The 23149-nt window shown below is 35.9% G+C and overlaps 1 protein-coding gene across 14 annotated transcripts in view; it reads right to left on the reverse strand.

The window, feature by feature from the left end:
• Positions 1-23149, reverse strand: part of EYA4 (EYA transcriptional coactivator and phosphatase 4) — a 273585-nt gene that overhangs the window by 65160 nt on the left and 185276 nt on the right. For 7 of the 14 annotated variants that reach the window (XM_081296072.1, XM_081296069.1, XM_081296070.1 and 4 more), the window contains 2 exons: positions 4264-4388; positions 2718-2786 (listed from right to left, as the gene is read on the reverse strand). In XM_081296072.1, the coding sequence (XP_081152198.1) occupies positions 2718-2786; positions 4264-4388 (194 nt within the window). The remainder of the gene's footprint in view (positions 1-2717; positions 2787-4263; positions 4389-23149) is intronic. The other 7 variants (XM_081296065.1, XM_081296064.1, XM_081296073.1 and 4 more) reach the window with 1 other exon arrangement.

The following is a 23149-nucleotide window of genomic DNA, read 5'->3' on the forward strand; positions in this document are numbered from 1 at the left end:
CAGATCATATGATTATTGTCATGTGTCAGTTGTAGCTAAGTCACTCTATGGCTGCTATCGTGCAACAACACCATGGCCTAATTTGTGTGGCCCACAAAGCCTGGCCAGTCATTTGTTTGCTAAGGTATGATTGCGTTCATTTTAAAAGGGAAAAATCTTAGTTCCCATATAAATCTGCAGATATAATGATGAAGTTAGGACTAAAGTGATAAAACATCTTAAATTACTTTAAGAAATAACGCAATGTATTTAGGAAACACCAATGTAGGATCTTAAGGTGATGCTATTTATAGGTATTAAAACTACAGAATTAAAATTATTCTCAAAGTTAATGGAAAGGTCTTGAAAAGCCATTACATTTATTTAGCTTATACTTTTTATTGGGATAATTTTACAAAGTGATTAACTCCAACAATAAAACTTTGAATTAAAAAAGTAAAACAGTTTATTCTCTGTGGAAGAGATTATATAACCAATGTGTGGTGTGTAACATAACACTTGCCATTAAAAATTCAATAAAATTCCTTAAAATTTCCAGTGTCAGTATGCCATTAAGACTATATCCCAATAACTGAAGTACATATAACACTTTGTTAAAAGTTTGCCTTTTTGGCCCATTTTACAAATTTCTTTATTCAACAAAAATGTTTATCTGACCAAATATTGAAAGTTCTTTAAATACAATGCAAATTTTTATTTTCCTTAAAAAACTTGCTTATTCATTATATAATTAATTATAGAAAGAAAGATGTAGCAGTATTTATTGCCAAGCAATTTGTATACATTATCTAATTACAAAATGCTTTGCCATTATATGTTATAGACTTCCTTTTTTTAGAGGAAAAAACTCATGCTCAAAGAGGTTAACTAACTTGTTCAAGGTGACACAGGCAGTAAGAGTAGTGCTAACATCTAGATCCATGGTGCTCCTGACACATAAGTCCTTTTCCTTCCACGTGGCCATATAAGACATAACATTTACCCTAAGAATCGAGAAAACTTGATGGTTTACACTTAGGAAAATGTTTCTCTTGAGGTGAGATGAAAATTCCTAAATATTGTTGGACATATACATTATTGTAATACATTAACACTATTTCAGAACAGTCAGTGAGCTATAATTTTTTTTTTAACATATGCTTGTCTAAAAAATTAGCAAAGTGAGCTGAGCACAGTGGTGCATGCCTATAATTCTGGCAGCTTGGGAGGCTGAGGCAAGAGGATTGTGAGTTCAAAGCCAGCCTCAGCAGCTTAGTAAGGCCTTGAGCAACTCAGTGAGATCCTGTCTCTAAATAAAATATGAAAAAAGGGCTGCTGATAGGCTCAGGGTTAGGCACCCCTGGGTTCAATCTGTAGTATCCCCCCACCAAAAAAAAAATAAGATAAAAAACTGGCAAAATGAGAATATATCATAACACAAGAAAATTATATGAAATTTAAATTTTTAAAATTTGGTGGTCTATAAATAAAAGTCTATTGGAACATGGCCATGGCCATTCATTTTTACCCTGCTTGTAGCTACCTTTGCACTTCAATGCAGAGCTGAGAGCTGAAACAGAGACTGTGTGTTCTATAAAGCCAGACACATTTACTATCTTGATCTTTTCCAAAAGGGACTTCTGCATTAGAATTAAGAAAAGCTGAATCCTGGCAACATATTTTTAAGTATGAAAAGTGTATTCCAAATGTGAAAATGAGAAATATTTGAAACTAAAACCATAAAAATATAAACAATGCACATAGTGGAGTGATATTTATATGGTGGTGATGTTTTAATTTGATCTGAGAGAAAGGCCAGCCAAACTGTGCCTATTTTAAGTACTTGCTTTTAATGCATCTTTCCAATAAATGTTAGCTCTTTTTTTAAGCCTAAAATGAGTGTTTCTGCAGTATTGTGATGGTTTAAATATTTACATTTTGGTAGTATATTAATATTTGATATGGGGAAAAATTTGTGTGTGTATGAATATAAATATCTATAGATCAAGACATTTCAAGAGACTATTATAATTTTAAACATATAGGGGCTGGGGTTGTGGCTCAGTAGCAGAGGGCTTGCCTAGCACGTGTGAGACACTGAGTTTGATTCTCAGCACCACATATAAATAAATAAAATAAAGATCCACTGAAAACTAAACAATATTTAAAAAAATTTAAAACATATAGTTTCATCACTGAAACTTTTGAAAGTAATATGATATTGACTATTGACTTTGAAATATTTATCAAATTCTGAAAACTAGCTACTATCTTTTTGCCATGTAAAGAATTTAATTTAAATCCTAAAAATCTATGGGTTATTAGGTAACTAAATTTTTATATATGTTTACTCCTTCAACTTGCTCTGATCAACATGCCTGTCGCTGGGTCAAATTAACCGCATAATAAATTTTTTAGTCATTAGAAAAACCACGTGTAGTCCACGTATGTACCTTTTCGTGCCAAATTATGAAAAATATCAGGAAAAAAAACCCCACTGACATTCTTTACATTTAATCTTACATTCTTACATTCTTTAGAATGTAAGATTAGAGCATCAGTTGATAAGAAAACCACAGCCCACTGTTACCATAAACAACTAAAGGCTTGTTCACTTTTCTCCTTTTTACATACTGAACCCCGAGAAGAGGGGCAAACACAGAAAGAGCAACGAACTGCAAACCAGAGGGGCAAATCCACACACCCAAACGCATGCAGTGTACCATCGTCTCCCATACTTGTTGCAGAAGAGGGGGTGTTGCAACTCAGTAACCAGTCTGCTGTATTTAAAACAGTCATGTTGTCCCCTGAGAACAGGAACAGTATAAGAGTTCATTGTCTGAACGCCTGCTCAGTGTACATGAGTAATCTTCAATGTCTGTGCTGGTTTCTGACCTTTAGCCAAATTAGCACTGCACTGTATGACTTCTGCACTTTAGTGTACCCAGATCTGTTTTAGTTCAGTAAATATATGTACAGGACGATTTGTGAACTTCAAAGTCTGATTTCAGAGGATTTTTCAATCTTATCAGTATCCTATTTCAAGTTTAAATGTAAATGTTCGTACTCTAGTCATCGCTAAATATTCTTATATATTTGCAATCCCATAATTAATTAGCTGAAATTACAGATGCATGTTTAGAGACAAATAAACACTATAAACAAGGAGAATGTTAATCTACAAAGGGTTTGGTATAAAACATTATTAAGTACAGGTAAGTTGCAATGCACACAACTTGACAAAGAACAGTTTAGACTGCACAGTTATATTAAATGGGAAGAAGTGTAGCAATTTTATAGATATTTATTCAAAATTTAAAAGAAAATATGATGTGGCAAATGCTGATATCTGATTATAAGAATAGTTTACAAACTAAACCAAAATTCATATAAATTTTACTTTATTGATGAGACTAGATTTACAAGATTTTAAAATGGTTGTGAATAATTGAAATGCAACTTATATCATATTTATGAGAGTGTATGTATGTATATAGTCTATATATATATATATATATATATATATATATATATATGCTAGTACAAGAATTGGATCATATGTTCTGACAAGTTGAATGCATTCTATAAAAAAATTATATTTAAAAAAACAGGATTTTAGACAGACTAGCTATTGTTGTGGAATAATTATGCCCTAATGAAATGAGAAAGTATCTAGAAAAAAATACAAATAAACACTATAAACAAGGAAATTGTAAAAATACAATCCTTTTTTGAAGAAGTGCTAAGTATTATGGTATTATTCTCTTTGAAAAGAAAATACAGCAGATATGCATATTTTTGTATTTCCAAGATCATTTTTAAGAAAAAAAAACATTCTCTATGAAAAAGTTTGGGTAATCTCTTTTAAATCAAAATAAAACGCAAAAGTGGCATAAGTGGTGTGTGTGTGTGTGTGTGTGTGTGTGTGTGCGTGTGTATGTGTGTGTATTTGTACTAACAGAGTTCAAATCTTTTGATAAAAACTTTTAAATTATTTGAAATATTTATAAGGAATAAGTGAAAACACAAAAATAAAACCTTCTGTAGGCCCTCAAAATGTTGCTCAGGACTATCTGTTCTCTCTGAATGTTTCCACTATGGAGGAAGAACATATATTTCAAGAAAATCAACAGAATGATAAATGATATACTAACTCTATATTCCTAGGATATAATGCTGAACTGATACTGATAATAAGATAATCATTTATTAGCAGAATCCTAATGTAAAATTAAAGCAAACAATGAGATATGATTCTGGGTATCTCTGGGGTGATACACTTACCTCCAGTTCCATTCGTTGTGACTGATGTGCTGCTGAGATTGGATTTATCCAGTTTGGAGCTACCAGCAGTATCACTAGGTCCAACAAGAGTATGAGGACTTGCTAGGTCCTGCATTTCCATAGACCTGTTGGAGCAGGAAGCAACAGAGCAAAAGTTGAAACTTCAAAAATTATTTTTTACTAAATTATATACATGATTCCATTTAGTACATGTGTGATCTCACAATAAATAAAGCCAATAGCTGAAACCTCTTTGTTAACCAGGTGAATATACAGTCTATTAAAAATAAATAAATGAATAAGAAAAGCTTCCACAGTGATTTAGTTCTCATAATTTGATTGTTATTTGTAATCCTAGAAGTATTCCACATTATGAAGAAAAAAAGCAGACTCTTTCATCTTAGCAGTTGATATGAACATCTACCTTCCTAAATTGTTCACCTCTGATATAAATATGAAGAAACAGTGAAAACAGTCAATTCCCATAATTTGGCATACCCTGTCACCATTGAGGAAGAATTCAGTAACCAGAAATAAACTGAGAACTCAAAACCAGAACAGAAGCTTCTAGCTGACCTCGTTGACCTAGGTGGCTGAAAAATGAGCCAAAGGCCTGAGAGCTGGAGTTGTAACACTTCTAATATCCATCCAGGAACAGAAGACTTTGATATATGTTTGTTTCAGAGAATGTGCTAGAATTGAGACCCTAAATAAAACTGGGATTCTTTTTTTTTTAAGAGAGAAAGAGAGAGAGAGATGAGAGAGAGAGAGAGAGAGAAAGAGAGAGAGAGAGAGAGAGAGAGAGAGAGAGAGAGAGGGAGATTGAATTTTTTAAAAATATTTATTTGTTAGTTTTTGGTGGACACAACATCTTTGTTCGTATTGGTGCTGAGGATCAAACCCAGGCTGTACGCATGCCAGGCGAGTGCGCTACTGCTTGAGCCACATCCCCAGCCCAAAACTAGGATTCTTAAAAATGATAACCCTCTTCTAAAAAGGAAGCTAGAAAAAAAATATTGCTCAGTGGTCCAAAGAAGCCAAACATGCTTTTATGAAAGAAAGGAAGCACAGATAAACAAAAATTGAGAATAATTTTTTTCATCTATGACCTGAATTAAAAAGGAAAAGAAATACTATGGTGTGATTTCAGCTGAAAGAAAGAAACCAAATGAAATCTCAGATGTGCAGGAGGGAATGAAGAGTAACATAAATGTAAGAATGCAGGTAAATGTCAAAGATTATCTTCTATGCTCCTCTTAAATAATTAAAGACAGCTTTTTGAAGCAAAAATATGCTTCTATTTTTGAAGCAAAAATATGACACTATATTGTGAGATTTATAATATTCTATAGAAGTAAAATAAATGATAACAACACAAAAGATGGTCAAGTGAATGAAGTTGTATTTTCTAAGGTTTCTCCATTTGGCTTTAAGTATTATATTAAACTTGGATAAATAGTAAGTTTAGGGTACATAATATAACTCCTGTCATTAAATATTAATAAGAAAAATATCAATAAATATAATAAAAAGCCATTAAGTCAATTAAAATAAAAACATAAAGAAATGACTGATATAAATGAAGTCAGGAAAAGAGGAAGAAATAGCATATGAGAAAAATGGAAAATACACAGAAAAATGGCACACCCACCTAACCCCATTGATGATTACACTAAGTTTCAAGGGATTAAACACTCTAACAGAAAGCCAAGGTCATCATCTTGTACTACACAACTGACACTCAGCTATAGGAGAGTTACAAGAAGTATTTTCAATATACACTGTAATGACACAGAGCACCACCCACACATTCAGATCTAGGCCTGAAGAACTCATTCCTATAGCTGCTGGGAGTGTTGCCAACTGATAGCTCTCAACTGAGTTCCTTTCCAGGACTTGCTTCAACAACAGATTAATTGTGCCCAAGATCACATCCCTTCTGGGGTCAGCCAGGTCAACGTAGGAGTATAAACACTTTCCCCTGATACAAGGTGCATCCTAGTCTAGGGCACCCATAAAACCAGCTGAGCCTTTGTTGCAATTGAACAACCAGTCTCTTAGTCCAACTCTGCTTCCTTCCTTCTCCCCAAAGGTATTGATACTGAAAGCACATCCCAAATACATCCTGTGCATGAAATCTCCATGTCAGAGTTTGCTTCCTAGGAACTCTAAGAGTGAGAAGGCCCAAGTACGTTGAGAGTAAAGGGGAATAAAGGCAAATTATATACCATGCAAATGAAAATTAACAACAGAGAGATGTTTAGGCTATAATGTTATCACACAAATAGGTTTCAAGATGATAGAGAGACATTAGAAAATGATGAAAACCAAAAAAGTTTCTCAGGAAAACTGGACCATCCAAACTGTGCAGGTACCTATAAGCAGAACTTCAAATTACCCTGAAGGAGAAACTGACATAACTAAAAGATGAAACAGGCAAGTCCATAATCATAGTTTGAGCTTGCTTTTATTAATTTATTTTTGGTAGCAGGGATGAGGCCAGGGGCACTTAATCACTGAGTTATATCCTTAGCCCTTTTATTTTGAGACAGAGTCTGGCTAAGTTGCTGAGGCTGGCTTTGAACTTGCAATTCTCCTGTGTCCAGAACCAGTGGGATCACAGGCATGCACCACTGTGCCCACCATGGCTGGAGCTTTTATAATACACTTTTAATAATAACCAACAGAAAAAAATAGACAAAAAATAAGTTTAAAATGCATACAAAAGATTTGAATAGCATTATTACCAGTGTGACCTAATTACCAGTTTGCTTTAGGATGCTAACAACCAGGATTGTAGAAAATAGGCTAGTTTCAAGCATACCTGAAATGCACACAAAAGACTATACCAGTAAGTTTTAACATTGAAATCTTATAAAGAATGATATCTGATGACAATGAATTGATTTAGAAAGTAAAGGTAATAAAATATATATAAAAAATCCCTAACATTTGAAATTGAAACACCATATCTAAGTAATCTCTAAGTCATAGAAGAATCCAAAAACAAATATAAAAAATAATTAGGACAAAACAATAATGAAAACTTAAAACCTGTGGTATATAAAGTAGTGGTTAGTGAGAAATGTATATTAAAAAGGACAAAGTTTTAGAAGTATGTGATCTAAGTTTCTACCTTAAGAAACTAGAGAAAGAAAAACAAATCGAAGAGGAAGTAAGTAGATTTTTATTCTTTTTATTTTTATAAAAATAAAAATTTGTAGGGAAGAAATACATGAAAAGGCATAAAATTTACAAATCCAGAAAATGATCATTAGAGATACTAATGACATTAAAAGGATATAGAAATATTATACCAGTGAATTTAACAATGGACAAAGTTGGTGACTTTCTTGAAAGACAGTGTTATAAAACCTGACCCCAATAAAAAAAATTGAAAATCCAGAGCATGTGTGAGGCATTGAGTTCCACTCTTAGCAATACACACACACACACACACACACACACACACACACGAACAATTGAAATATAAACGATCAACTGAAGAAACTGAATTATCACTTTCAGAAAAGAAAACTCTAGAGCAATATGATTTCCTTAGTGAATGCTAGCAAACATTTTAAGAAAAAATATTAACAATCTTTTACAATTTCTATTGGACAAAAACAAGAGAGAATGTTTTTTTACTATTGTAGTAGACCAGAATGACCCTGATCCAGAATCTGACAAAGATAATCTCAAGAAGAAAGTTATGGGTCCACATTACTTATAAACAAAGATGAAAAATATGGAACCAAGCATCACATCCAATCCAACAGTAAAAGGATAAACACATCATGACCATGTGTGATTCATCCCAGGAATGCAAAGCTGATTTAACATTTGGAAATCAATGTAATTCAATATATTAACAGAATATTATTTCATGCATACAAAAATTACTTGACAATATTCATCATCCATTTGTGTCTAAGTTCTTGGCAACCTAGGAAATGAAGCATTTTCCCTTCATCTGATAAGAACTGTTTATAAAATATCTTCAGTTTATATCATATTTAATGATGAAATATTAAATTCTTTCAGCAATGAGGCAAAGATGTCTGCTTTTCTCTCTTTAGCACATTTTACTAGCAATCTTGGCCAACACAAGGCAAAAATAAATAAATAAAATGGTGAAGAGTAAGAGTGTAGAGTTTAGAAAGATAAAAGTATAATTCACATATGACATAATTGTTTACATAGAGAATTTTAAGAAATCTATCAAAAAAACTCTAATATTACCAAAACTGGTAAATAAATTTATCAAAGTTACATACATAAGGACTTTGCCATTACTAAATAAAACATGAACTAAAAATATCTGAAACTTCAGCAAATGCCTCTTCAAATACTGAAATTTCAAAATAGTGGTTATTCATCTTTAAGAAGCACTGAACGGTCAGACACTCAAGTGTCAGGCAGAACTTTCCTATTGGGGAAAATAAACAAAACAAAACAGAAATGCTATGCTTTAGTCTCTACAGTATGTGTGTGTGTGTGTGTGTGTGTGTGTGTGTGTACACTCAAATATATAATGTTCAGAATACTATAAATATCCTGAAACATAAGCAGCAGAAAATGACCGGTACAGTGGTGCATGCCTGCAATCCCAGCTCCTGGGGAGGCTGAAGCAGGAGAATGGCAAATTTGGGGCCAGTGCCTGGGAACTTAAGAGAGAGACCTTGTCTCAAAATAAAATTAAAAAGGTCTGGGAATGGAGTTCAGAGGTTAGAGCACCCTTTGGTTAAATAAATAACTAGTACCTAATCAAAAAGAGAGGGAGAAGTGGGGGCAGGGGAGTCATTCCTAGTAGAGAGTAAAAAATAGTAAATGGCAGACCTGAATATGGTCCAGGTTTTGGAGTTATCCCACGGGGCATAGATGAGCCTCCATGCCTAGATAGAGTTAAGTATTGTCACCTCAAGGTGCTGGGGGAGGCAAACACTATTTCTACAGATCTACTGGGAAAACACAATTGGAAATGAACTTCTGGCTTCCCCTAAACTCTGCCCTGTGTACTGAAAAAAAAATTATTTGTTCCCTAACAGTTTTTCTGAGCTCTGTGAGTTCTTTTAGTCAATTAACATAGCTAAGGGTGACATTGGGGACACACCAAGCACAGCCCTACAATTATTGAACTGTATTTTCACTAGAGTCATTAGCTGCACCTCAACATAAGCACATAGCTCTCTTCTGAACTGATGCAACGGATACTTGGAATTTGAGAGGATGAGGAAACTAGAATTTGTGATATGAAAAAAAAAATTGTGGTTGGGACCTGCTCTAAGGAGTTCCAGAAGTCTGTGCAGAATGTCCTGGAGATTCTACTGAATATTAAGTGGTGCCTGTTGAGGGTAACATTCTATGAGGCCGGGCAATGAACCATCAGGGACCTGGTAAGCAGAACAATTCTGAGAAATCACACAGAGTCTCAGTGACGTTGGCTCTCAGTGGAAAATCCCTTTAGAGCTCAGCTTCAGTTTTTGGCTCCAGTGAAATCCAGACTCCTGAACAAAGTTTACAAACAACTCTCAACAAAGCCAAGCTGATCTATAAGCAAGTTAATGGTCTACCAGAACAAGGAGAACACTTTTTAAAAGAAACAAAAAAATCAAGCACTCAGTACTGTAAAATCTCTTATTATCCAACTAAAAATTATTAGGCATGTAAAGAAGCCAGAAATACAATCCATTAAGCAGATAACATCAGAAAATAAAAAACAAAACAAATTCATAAATAGCAAAGCTGATGGAATTAGCAGACAATGACATGAAGATAAAAATATTAAATACAGTTAAAAAGTGAAAGGCAAGTATGGACATAGAAGGGAAAAGTAAGATATCAATAAACTGAAAAGTTGAATCGAAAGTTGCAACAAGAAAACTTTTACTGGAGAGAATTAACAATGGATTATAAAAAAAAAGAAGAGTGACCTTGAAGATAAAACACAAGAAAATATTATTCAACCTAAGAATAAAATGAACAGCCAGGCAAGTGGTACACACCTGTAATCCCAGCAACTCAGGAAGCTGAGGCAGAAGGATTGCGAGTCAGCCTCAGCAAATTGAGGTGCTAAGCAACTCAGTTGAGATCCTGTCTTTAAATTTAAAAAAAAAAAAAATCAAAATAGAGCTGGGGATGTGGCTCAGGGGTTGAGTGCCCCTGAGGTCAATTCCTGGCACCCACACCACTACCATACAAAACAACAACAACAAAAAAACCAACAATGAATTTACAGAAACTTTGTGTGCCTGGGAATAATATCAAGAAACTTCACCTGTGTGCAACTGAAGTACCAGAAAGAGAGAAGAAGAGAGCTGCCGAAAAAATATATTTAACGAAATGAAGGTTGAACATTTTACAAATATGTTGACATACACCATTGAAGCAGGATACACTATATATGTGTGCACATGTGTGCCTCTACTCACATGAAATGCAAACTTGGGTACATCACAAAATACATCATTCAAAGCCAGTGATAAAGACTAAAAATTAAAAATAAAATAAAAACAATCAAATAAATAGTTCACAGACTTTTTTTTTTTTTTTTTTTTGGTGAGAAATAATGCAAGCCAGAAAACAATGGGATCAAGATGGGAAGAAGAAAATATGTCACCTTAGAAGTTTATATCAGGGAAAGATATCCCTCAACAATGAAAGTTAAAGATTTTTTTTTAAATGACCTGAAGAGCCAATACAAGAATGTTAAAGGAAATTGCTCAAGCTCAAGAGAAATGATCACACAAAGCCAGGGATTTTTCTCAGTTTTATTCACAAAAGAATTCTGAATGTCTGAACGGGTATCTGGAACACGGTAGTTTCTCAACAGATACTTGATGAATGAATGGAAAGATGGCTGGATGAATAATACGATGCGTCACACATAGCTATCTTAGACAAAGCTGTGAAATCAAGTGTAAACAAGGTAAATTTAAGATGTTTTAAAGTAGGAAATGAGTTTTAATGGCAGTCAGGAATCACAAGATTTACCAATTTCAGTGAAAAGAGAAGAAAAACATATATGAAATTCAAAAACAAGGATGATGTCAAAAACTGTAAGACCTGAAAAAGTAGTACCTGTTAACAGACTTCATTACAGTGAACAATGATTTCATTATCTCCCACAGGACCTACTCAGCCCAAAGACAACAAATTTACTTAAAGTATTTTTTAAGTTGTTGATAGACCTTTATTTTATTTATTTATATGCAGTGCTGAGAATCAAACCAGTGTCTCACACGTGCTAGGCAAGTACTCTACCACTGAGTCACAACCCCAGTCCTAAAATATAGAATTTAATGGATCAAGTTAATGATTGCTCACTACATGGGAAGCTCTGTCACAGGTATTGGGATTACTGAGTGAAGCAAACATGGTCTACCTACCCTCAAAGAGCTGACAATCTAAATTGAGTAGGCAGAGTCTGTGCATATAAACTTAAGGTTTAAAATAGTAAGTGTCTACTGAGAGGAACACATGAAGCAATGTGAACTTTTAGACTCAGAAAGATTCTGGCTGGATTAACTGGATTTTGATGGATTCAAATAAAAGATCCTAGGGGAGGCCTCTGGTCAATGGTATCACTGAAGCCCCAAAGTAGTGTAGGGGCTCTTGGCCAACTTGGACCACGTGCAAAATGAGTAAGCCAGGAAAATCAGTCAGGAATGAAAGAATGGAGCACACACCACAGAGAGGAATGAAGAGGAAATAGAAAATGTTACTTCAGCAAAACAAAACGATCTCCAGCAAAATAAACACAGCCTTAGCATGTTACATTCCAGTGCACAGGAAACTGAAAAGCAATTATTTGGTTCTTTACAGTTTAGCCTTTTTTGCTCAAATTTGTTCTAGTGGGTTAGTGTTTCTTACAACTAAAAGATCCTTAAGAGAACAGAAATGTATTATTGCTACCAAGAATATACAGTAAGAATATTTCTAGACTTCCTTAAGTATGCTATGTAATTAATTTAATCATGAAACTTCAGATACTTTTGAAGTTCAATTTACACAAAATATATAAAATGTGAAGTTTACCTTAGGTTTAATAAAATGGAATAAAATGATTAACAGGCACTAATTTTTCCTGAGAACATTTTGCATGATACATTCTATGCTTGGTACTTCATACATATATTATCTCCTTTCATTCAAAATGACCCACTGATATATACATTATTTTCAGCCTTTTCTAGATGAAGAAACTAGTCTCAGAGAGGACATAAAGAATGCTAACAACACTAGAGAATTTGCACTCATTCATCTATGATGCCAGAGCCCAGGTTATCTTACACGTTGTTGTTTCTAATTTTTAAGTGATTTTAATTCTTCCACATTGCAAAACCATATCTCTGCAATAAAACACTTTGAGAATATTTTTCAAAAACTTAGCATCTACTCTGCTAAATTACCTTGATCATTATGATACTTAAAGTTGATCCTCTTTCCCTCCCAAGGTATCTATTTCCACCCCTTTTTAATGATCTTCATGTCATCAGGCCATGTAAATACTAGCATCTGTCTGGACAATATAAAAAAGTGAATTTTTCCACAGATATAAAAACTCACAAAAACAAATGAAAGAATTTGGAGGATACATGCAAATGGCGTATTGATCCTTTATGCATATTTTTTTTCTGCAGTATAGGTGCAATGTATTTCTATTAGCATGACATATCTTCTTCAAACTAAGGAAGGGCAAGATGTACATTTGTGAACTTTAGAATTTACTCTGACTCAGAAACCATGAATCATTCTGCACACATTCTGGTAATGAGTCATGGCCCTGTTTATTTATAGACTAGACTGACTCCATCAGTTGTTCATGACCCAAGAAATGCAAAAGCATCCTAGACTCTCAAAGATACTCTCATGCCAGCTTTTCTTCTTTGCATAAATTAGGCAGTACGGATGTATGTTTTATTCCCTGCATTCTCAGTCCATTTAATTAGCAAATTTGCATTTCTGACCAGGGGAATGAATTTAAGACAGGAGTTCTGGTATTTGATTTGCTACTAACAACCTTTTCTGTGCAACAAAAACTTCAGCTGAAAAGTAAAGCATCTGCTTCACCCTCAAGTAATTAAAGTATACAGCTCTATTAGAGCAGGGATTGCTTTCTATTTTGCTCATTGCTTTCCCCCCTACTTTAGAATAGTGCAGTGTATTTAGTGTAGGCTAATGAATAGGACTAGAAATAGTGTCTGCTAATAAAATAGGACTAGAAATAATACAGATGAAATGATTTGAATTATTTGGACTCAAATGTAGTTCAGCAAATAATTCTTGAACATCTAGAAACACAAAGTATCATAAGAGAGCTTTGTAGGCTACTGGTAAAACTCTGATGAGACTGTGTATACAATTTTCATTTTATTCCATGTGAAGTTTGAGATGTCTCAAATGAATGAGGTAGGTGTGTGGGGAGAGGCAGGGGACTCTGCATGGACACAGAAAGAGTTTGTGAAAAATAAATCTAATAAAGCAACTTGGTCAACCTACATGAGGTGAAAAAAATACAAGAGCAAGTCACCACTGGTGCCAGTTCCTATTTCCTGGGAAAAGGTCAGGCCTTTAGAAACATCAGGTAACAATACCCAGTCACCATGTAACAACATACTTCAGGTTAGGAGACACAGCTCCTCTGCTGCAGAATATCTTCGTCAGTGACGATGTGGACAGGTATCACCAACAGGAGGACCTCATTTTCATTAAAGGACATCTAATGAATGTGCTTTCAGAGACCGAGATTCAATTATTTTAGCAGGTAGATAATTTGACTTTGTACCTATTGTGTCAGTCCTTTTTTTATTTTTAAGTTCCACTTAAAAATAATCAATTCTACTCTTGCAAAATCCTCATTTGTTCATCTTGCATAATATTTATTTGCTCCTTACGAGGAACATATTTTCCTTGAGGACCTCACCAACCCATGTTCCCCAACACAGCCAGAACTGAAGTCAGCTCTGGAGACAGGAGACAAGGGACTTCAGGAGGAAGACCAGGGATCAGGGAAGTAGGCTATGCAAAAGAAGGGGAGCTGTTCCCGCAATCTGCCACGGACCTCATGCCTGTCACTGAGGCCAGCATGAATGCTTGCAGTGCAAGTGACCCATCTGCCAGGGTGACCTCAGGCCCTGGAGCAACAGCAAATAAAGCCATGAACATACTGTTCTCTGGACACTTTCACAGTCCTTCCTTTCCAGGGCTTGCAGCTCTCGACCTGCGACCTGCAATGCTGGCCCTTTCTTAGCTAAGACTCTTTTAACAACTTATTTTGCTAAAACATGTTCGATCTTCATTCCGCCAAGAATGTGAGTAAATATTTCAAAATAATAGAAGCATTTCTCTAACTTTTAGTTTTCAAAAGCCTCTCTTCATTGGAAAACAAAGAACTCGACAAAAATCCAACAGATCCTCCAAGCATTATTTGAATGGTACAGGAGTCAAGTTTCTGTCAGATCAGTTACAAACCATGGTTAATGAAGCAGGAAATTATTTTCCTCTAAGCAAGTAGTAGGGTAAAGCCAGAAGGCCACAACCAAAACATTTAATGCCATCAATTATACTGAGAAATATATCAAGCCCTTTTCTAAGAAAATATATTCCTCGTAAGGAGCAAATATTATGCAAGATGAACAAATGAGGATTTTTCAAGGGTAGAATGTGAAACTTAAAAATAAAAAAAAAGTACTGACACAATAGGTACAAAGTCAAGTTGTCTACCTATAAAAATAATTGAATCTCAGTCTCTGAAAAGACATTAAATATCCTTTAATGCAAAATGTCATATTATGCTTGAGGCTGAGTGCATTGTTAATCAAGCTTAAGTTTTTAACTCTATCTCTGCCATTGGTCAGCCATGAGACCTTAGGCTCACAACATTCACTGTGGGAATTAAATGAGATGACTCACATAAAGAACACAGAGCTTGGCGCAGGGTTTACTCTTCATACATATCAGCTACTGCTATAGGCACTTTTGCAACACGGACCATAAGTGTCTGCTTGTCTGCTTGAAGACTCACTTTTAAGAAAACCTGTTTCTTGAGAGGCAGCTATATCATTTGCAGATAACTTATATTGCTAGAAAGTTTTCTATCCATGGTGTCCAAAACACAAGGCACCCATCAACACATGTCAAGTGTAAGGCTTTTTTTCATAGAAGACCTTTTCCTCATCAATAAGGGGTCCTGACCAAGAGCCCTCCTCCTCTCAGGTGAAGCCTCTCATGTTTCTTCAAGGTGCTTGGGTCATTGCAAGCTCCTTGACCTGCCTAGTGTTCTCTTCTGAGGATATTCCAGGTCCCTTAAACCATGGGACCCACAGGTACATCATTATGGTACAAAAGATGAACAAGATAAGCAGCCTGAAGAGTATGTGAACACTTTAAGATATTTGAGAGTCAGAGCTCTAGCTACAACCCGAGCAAGGAAGCCCTGACGTCTGTGTCCCAGCTGATTCTCTAGAACCAGGTATCTTCCTAGCAGCTACACATGCATTTGATGTTTGGAACACAAGTGAACAGCTTTTCATGTGTTCCTCCCAAAAGCAATGTTGTTGGTCTGAATCCCTTGTTTCAACCTGTCAAATTCTGATTCTGCTCTTTGTTGTACTCTTTCTCAGGGCCATGTCACCCAAACTTGCTTAGCATGACTTCAATGTCTTTATCATACAGACAGGATGAGCAGGCCAATGTCACGGACAGGACTTGAAGACAGCACTAGAAGGTCACCTCCAGATTCATATCATCTCCTTGGTAACAATTCTGGAACTAATAGTAGTACTACCTGTTAGTCTATTTTTCTCTTTCCTTCATAAATATATCAAAAGCCTGTGACACATCACTTTGTTGGATTCTGTGTGTATCCAATGTAATACTAGTACTACTACCACAAAACTAAGAGGTTACTATGGTATGCCTCCAGTTTAGAGAACTTACACTGGATTCTAAACTGGTCCCCTAATTATTTACATTTAATTATTTTACAATTTTGTTTTACAGCCAATCCGACGCAAGATGTTCAGTTTTAGAATGTATTATGTCCTCTAAAGAAACAATTTTAAAAGTGATTTTTCTTAAGTAAATATGATTGATAACATATACAAAAAGAAGGTGCCCTAATGATATTGATATGAATTGGAAATCAGGAACACGAGTGTAAGTCTATGATCTACTTACTACCTTGGAAAAGGTCAATGTTCGTGTGTAGAAGTTTTCTAAATATCCTCTTGGGTTTATAGGACTCACTAAATAACTCTGAAACTCTTCCATACACAGGCATTCTCTACTCCTTCCTTTCTCTGCCAAGACATTCTGTATCTTTATGAGGTTACTCAACCCATTCACTTTGAGCACAAGGAAGTTAGCACCTGCTATGAGGAATCAGAATGTGAAATGTGATGACCAGGCCCTGTGATAAGTGCCTGACCTTAGCAAACAAAAACAAAACCTCTGAGAAAAAAATAAAAATGCAGTAACATGCAATCCAGTGTTGTGAGGCCCTTCATAGAAGCCAAAATCAGTCCTGCTGGAAGTGGTGCTTGAGACTGTGTACAATGGGGCAGTGGCTACGGGATGATAGGCAATGGCTCGGTTGCCCCATCCTCTGACACTATAACATGATAGTTTCCCAGGAGGAAAAAAAAAAAAAAGTCAGCAAGTTGTGCTAGCGATAGGAACCTGCAGTCCATTTCTCATCTGGCGTAATAGTTCACAGATCAGGTCCACACACAATGTAGTGCCCTGGAAATCAACAAGAGTTCAGCACTCTGAACTGTGCCAAACAGCAAGATGAGGATTGGGGCTGGTATAAATATTCAATTGGGAAGTTATGGCCAATCGCCCTGCACTGTGTGTTTAGTGCAACTCAAAACTGCTCCACCTGGTCCCTTCTGGCTCCCTCGTGTCTACCACAAGCTGGCAGCTGGAAGGCAGGCTGAGCCTGGGAGATCTTTTAATTTGCTGCAGCACCAGGGGGCCAGGCAGGAGGAATGACAATACATATGCGGGGATTCAATTACAGAGCTGTCTTTCTCCTAGGTGGGAGGCAACACTGACTGCAGGGAATTCAATGCTTCCTTAAGGTCCCTCAGGAAAGAATCCATGGTTTGCAAATATTGGGATGATCTACTCTAGTGATGAAGGTCTTGGCAAAAAAAAAAAAAAAAAAAGCAAACTAATACTTCTTTAAGTTTAGGCGCAATCTTTACATTTAAACTGTTTCCCAAAATAAAGTCTTTCTGTATTGTCTGCCTTGAAAATACAGATGACAGCTTCTAAATTCTGAAAGAAGCTACTGTTTAGCCTATATAATGTAGAGTAAGAGGAGCTTTGAGATCACTAGCCCATGAATGTCACTGCTGAAAAGGTTTTTAAACATTGCATACATTTAGATGCATTGAACCATGAATAATTAAGGGCAACATGCAGTGTTCTAAATTTAAAGCACTTGAGTAGTTCCTAGAAGCTGACAAAAATTATTTACCATGCAATCATTTCTTTACAATAAAATGCCCCAATGTCATTCATTTTGGGGACACTGATTTCAATTATCGGTGGCAATTTGTCAATGCTGAAGAATGAAAGTGCACTTCATGTTTCACCTACTACAAAGCAAACCCACCAAATCAAGAGTAAGACTATACAAACACAGGCAACTAGAGTTCTCTAAAATACTCTACATGAATAGTTATGTTAATCATCAACGAAAATAATCTATTTATAAAAATAGGTTTGTCAGTGATATTATAGACTGTCCTCAATTTATGATGGGGTTACGTCCTCAAAAAACTCATTGTAGATTGAAAATATCTTTAAGTAAAAATTCATTAAATCTACCTAATCTGTGGAGCATTATAGCTTAGTTTAGCTTACCTTAATTGACCAATTATATTTTTTCATTGTGTGCATGTATGAATACTTAGTAAAAATCTATTACATATAATTGTGATGCATCAATAAAAATAAGTAAGTTAATAATAAATGAAAACCTAAAAGTAATGACATGCACAGATGGAGGAAGGAGTTTTAAAAATAAACTGGAGTATTGCAATTTTTTTTTAAAAAATGTGCTTCTACTAACAGCAAAATATACAGCCTATTTTATAATAATGTGCCAAATATCTCACATAATTCTTTGAATACTCTGCTGAAAATGAAAAGCAGTAGTTTATGGGGTTGCACCAATGCAGAGTCAAAAACTATCTAACACTGTAAGTCAAGAAACATCTATACACAAGCTTCTCAGGCTTTCTTCCAAACTCCCTATCCTCATTATCCTGTTTCTATGCTTAAGTAGCTTTGCTTTATTATACATCTGATGCAAAAATAAAAAATAAAAAGTTGCACTTGTTTCAACTCTGTCTCCCAGGATGACACTTGCCCTAATAGACCCTTTTCTTCCATGCCAGTTAGAGCACCAACTCACCAATCAAACCATCCTATGTTCTAAGCCCTCCTGCTTTCCCAGTTCTCTTAGAGTCATTCAGAACTCCTCACTTGACCCCTCAGACCTTACTCCTTTGCAGGAGACATGATGCCCCATTTCTCTGACTATCCTCTAAGGGGTTCCCCTCACTTGCACTTGTAGAGCTCCAATACCTACATCCCATCTCAGCAAGCTGATTCTAACTGGTTGTTCTTCAAACATGTCCAATGCACTTTCAGAATAGGACCTCTGCACTTAATGTTCACTTTTCCTAGAGCATGGTTTCCCAGCTGTCCTTCCGTTTCTATGTTCAGACATCCCCTGTTCAGAGATCCCTTCCCACCCTTCTTATAGAAAATAGCATCTCTTCCACTCAATAATTGCCAGTTATCCCAGTATCCTGTTTCATTCTTCTATTATTTCTCTGATGTGCTATATTTACTTCTTAATCATCTCTCCATACAAACAGGGAATTTTTATTCATTGCTCTATCTAAGTATCTAGAACAGTGACTGGCACATAGTAAATGCTAAATTAACATGTGTTAAATGTTTAATAAGTTTTCCAATAATTTCAGTTGACCTGCCAGGTCAGACCTAGTTACCTAGGCTTTATTGCACTGATCAATCAATATCACTCATTTTTTGATGGCATAATTTTATTGTTTTGTACACACCATTCTCCAATAAACAAAATGATACAGTTCCAGTATAAAGAATTATATAATTTTGTTGACTGAATCTATAATATTTTTTCATCTTTAAATATGAGAAATAGATTAGGAATTATTCATCTCTACCATATTTCAGGCACTGTGCTTTCTATAATTCAATAAAACATCATTTAATATGCAATTACAAATTGTCTTGCATCCCCTTCAAAATATTAATTTTAGCCTAAAGCCAACCAATGAGAAAGAATATATAAATTCTCTATTTTTGTGGCCCAAATAATCTACTGATGGCTTAGTGAAGTATGTAACATTTCCAATCTTTCCTAAACACACACAAAAAAAATATGTCATATTCTCTTCTTTAAAATTTTTCTAAAATCCACCAATTCTATGGAATAAAAATACAGCCCCTTTCTCTTCTTTTGCTGAGAACTGAAAAAGATCTTGAGAGTTGCCCAAGTTCACATACCTGGTGGCTGGCAAAGGCTTCATCAGAACCGGTTTGAAGGCACTGTTATCCATTTGCTCCTAATCAAGCGTTTTTCAGTCATTTCTTTTTTCCCTGAATTCTTACCTTGACTCTTCTTGGGCACTTGTCTATGTTGATGGATTCTCCTCCCCAGGCTTGCTTACCTATACAGTGATGTCTGTTGCCTGGTGATTCAATCATGATTCACATTCCATTTCCTTTGACCTAAAAGAATCTGGAGTTTGGTTTAGGTGTTCATCTCTCCCCAACAAAGGTGATGAATTCACCCTCAGCTCCAGAAGAGGGAGTCCAATTTGTCTCCTAAATTAATGGTTGTTTCAGGATTCACTGGGTAATCAAATATGTGCCAATAGCACATGGGAGCGTTTTTTTGTTTGTTTGTTTGTTTTGTTTTGTTTTTTGGTGACTGTGGATAAGTTTCTCTTTCTTCATCTAGGAGAGCTCCCATAGCCAAACTGCCTCTTTGGCTGAATGTGAGTGAGGGAGCGCGTGGCCCTAAGTTCTACTTTCAGTCATGCTATCACCATAAGAGAAGCAAATGTAGGGAAAATCCAAAACTGTGCAAGGCAGAGCTAAAGGAGAGAAAAAAAAAAAAAAGTTTCTTGATGAAGTTCCTGAGTTCCTGGAGGCCACTCTACCTCTGGAATTCCAACTATGAGAGCCAATAAATTACCTTATTGTTTAAAGCTGGAAGGGCCTGGTTCTCTATTACCTGCCCTTGAAACCATTTTAAGTGATACAACTACTGTTTCCTGGTTTCTTGACGTCAGATCTGGCCATTAATTTTCATTCTTCTTTTGGGTTATTCTTGTCTTCTTAACCTTTAATGTCCTTATCTTGTGACCTGGGCCCTCACTGCATCTTGCTCAAGTAAACACCTTCTGGGGAAATTTCACCTGTTTCTATGTCTTTGACAAATATTCTTTTGTTGCTGTTGATCTATTCCAAATCCATGCCTCCTCAGCCCTCATATCTTTTCTGGTACCAGTCCTCATCTGCAGTGTTATCCTGGTCATCTCCACAGGAATTTTTTACCAAGTCTTCTGACTTGTATGTGCACAGTTAAACTCATTATCATTCCTTTCACATGTACCTATACTATTATCCTTAATTAAATATTAAATTGGCAACTGAAATCAAAACTTTAGGTGAGTCCTCAAGCCCTCAATCTTTACATAGTTCTTTTATGCCATCGATGTTTCTGCATAAATATTGATTCTAAAATATCCACTTCTATTCATCCTAATCATTATTTGAACTACGTCTTCATAATTCTTCATCTAAACTTTTCCTGCAGGCTATACTTATTATAGAGCATCTTGGTTGTCAGGTCATGGGTAGCCACATGGTTGACATCTAACTGCTATGAGAAAGGCCAAAGAAGTCCATGGGAGATATGGCTCTGTTGTGTTGGTGCAACTTCGGTAAGGCAAAAATTATCACTAGAATTCAGGCAGATGGAAGACAGAGGACAGGGTATTCAGGTGAAAAGATAAATACAAGCACTGGAAAACAAACTGGTCTGCACGCTCACCATGCGAAACCAAGAAGATAGGCTACATAGAATGGAGAACTGGTGTTGGAGAACAGAAGAAAGTTTGATTGCCAGAGTAGCTATTTTTTTTTTTAATTTCAAAACATCCTTTGATTGACATATAATATCTGTACTTATTATGAAGTAAAATGTGATGTTTTGATTTAGTTATACCTTGGGTAGTGATCAACTTGGGGTAACTGTCATGATCTCATTTGGTGGAATCTAATCAGGTTGGTCTCATAGAAGTTGAGAGCAGAATACCAGTTACTGGAGACTGGAGAGAGTATTGGGGAGGGAGGAAGGAGAGATGTCAATCAACAGGTGCAATGTTATTGTTTGATGGGAGGAGTCCGTTCTGAGTTCCAAGGTACAGCAGGGTGAATATACTTAACAATAATGCATTATATACCTGCATATTTTGAAAGTCAAGCAGTGGACTCTGACAGGGGAATAATATAATCAATGCAGTCTTTGTAGCAGATTAGTCTAGGTAATCTGTGTTAGTGTAGTTTAAAAAGAGGAAGAATTTATTGACATGAGTGAGTTAGGAAACTGATAAAATAATGTGGGCAGGAAGTTGGATGGCTTTGAAAACAAGTGGAAGATTTTGGCATATTTCAGCTGAAAAACTACAATTTCATCAGATTATTTAAATCACACATTCATTTGTTTTTATTTATTAAGCCTTATGGTTTGGGTTACTCATTTATAAAACACCCAACATATTTATTGAAAATGTATTAGATAGATGCCATTTTTCATGTCACTAGCTTCAAAGGTAAAAAGCCATGTCGTGCATATCCTCTGTGGCTACAGTATAGCAAGGACATTATAAAAGCAGCAGAGGACAGGGCAGTGTGTGTACACTGTAGCATAAATGAGAAGTGACTAACTTTGTTGGGTTTGGGGTGAGTATTCATATGTGCAGGGAAAAAAAAAAGCCTTCGACATGAATCTGTCCCCCACCCCATCAGAGTTGGTAAGGCATTCTGGAAGATGGAAAGGCAAGTTAACTAGAAGGCATGGGTATGAAATGGTAAGTGTGTTTGAGTGCCTGCACACAGTTAAATATTTGTGCATCACAGAAGTCAGGGACCTTTTCTTGTCAGGGACAAAAGACAGAGCACTTGCAGTTCCATGTGGAAGTGTTTGAATTTTTGTTCGAAAGGCAAATACATGCGTCAAATTGAACATGTTAAAATGTGTGTTAAAACTGAGCACAGTGGTGCACACCTGTAATCCCAGTGGCTCAGGAGACTGAAGGCAGGAGGATTGTAAGTTTAAAGCCAGCCTCAGCAATGGCAAGGTGTTAAGCAACTCAGTGAGACCCTATCTCTAAATAAAATACAAAATAGGGATGGGAATGTGGCTCAGTGGTCCAGTGCCCCTGAGTTCAATCCCCACTACCCCCTCAAAAAAAGTGTATTATATATAATTGAAGAAAGTTGATTTTTAAAAATAAAAATGAAGCAAACAGGGAGTTGGAAGCAATAGGTTGGCATAGTCAAAAAGGCATTTCAGAACCACCTGATGACCACATGAAGGATGACCTGGAGGCCTGGGGGCTCAGTGAGGCAAGACAGAGGTGACTGGAGAGTGGGGAGACATGGCCAGATCTGAACACAAGCTGTGTTCAGGAGCTACACAGGAAGCTGGATGGCCAGAACCTGGGAACTGATAAAATGTGAACAGAAAGAGTTTCAAAATCACCCAGGTTTTGAACTCAGTGGTTGCAGAAGGACTGATCAAAAGAGGAAC

Source organism: Spermophilus citellus, assembly GCF_964194105.1.
Source record: "Spermophilus citellus genome assembly, chromosome: 5".
Classification (NCBI taxonomy): Eukaryota; Metazoa; Chordata; class Mammalia; order Rodentia; family Sciuridae; genus Spermophilus; species Spermophilus citellus.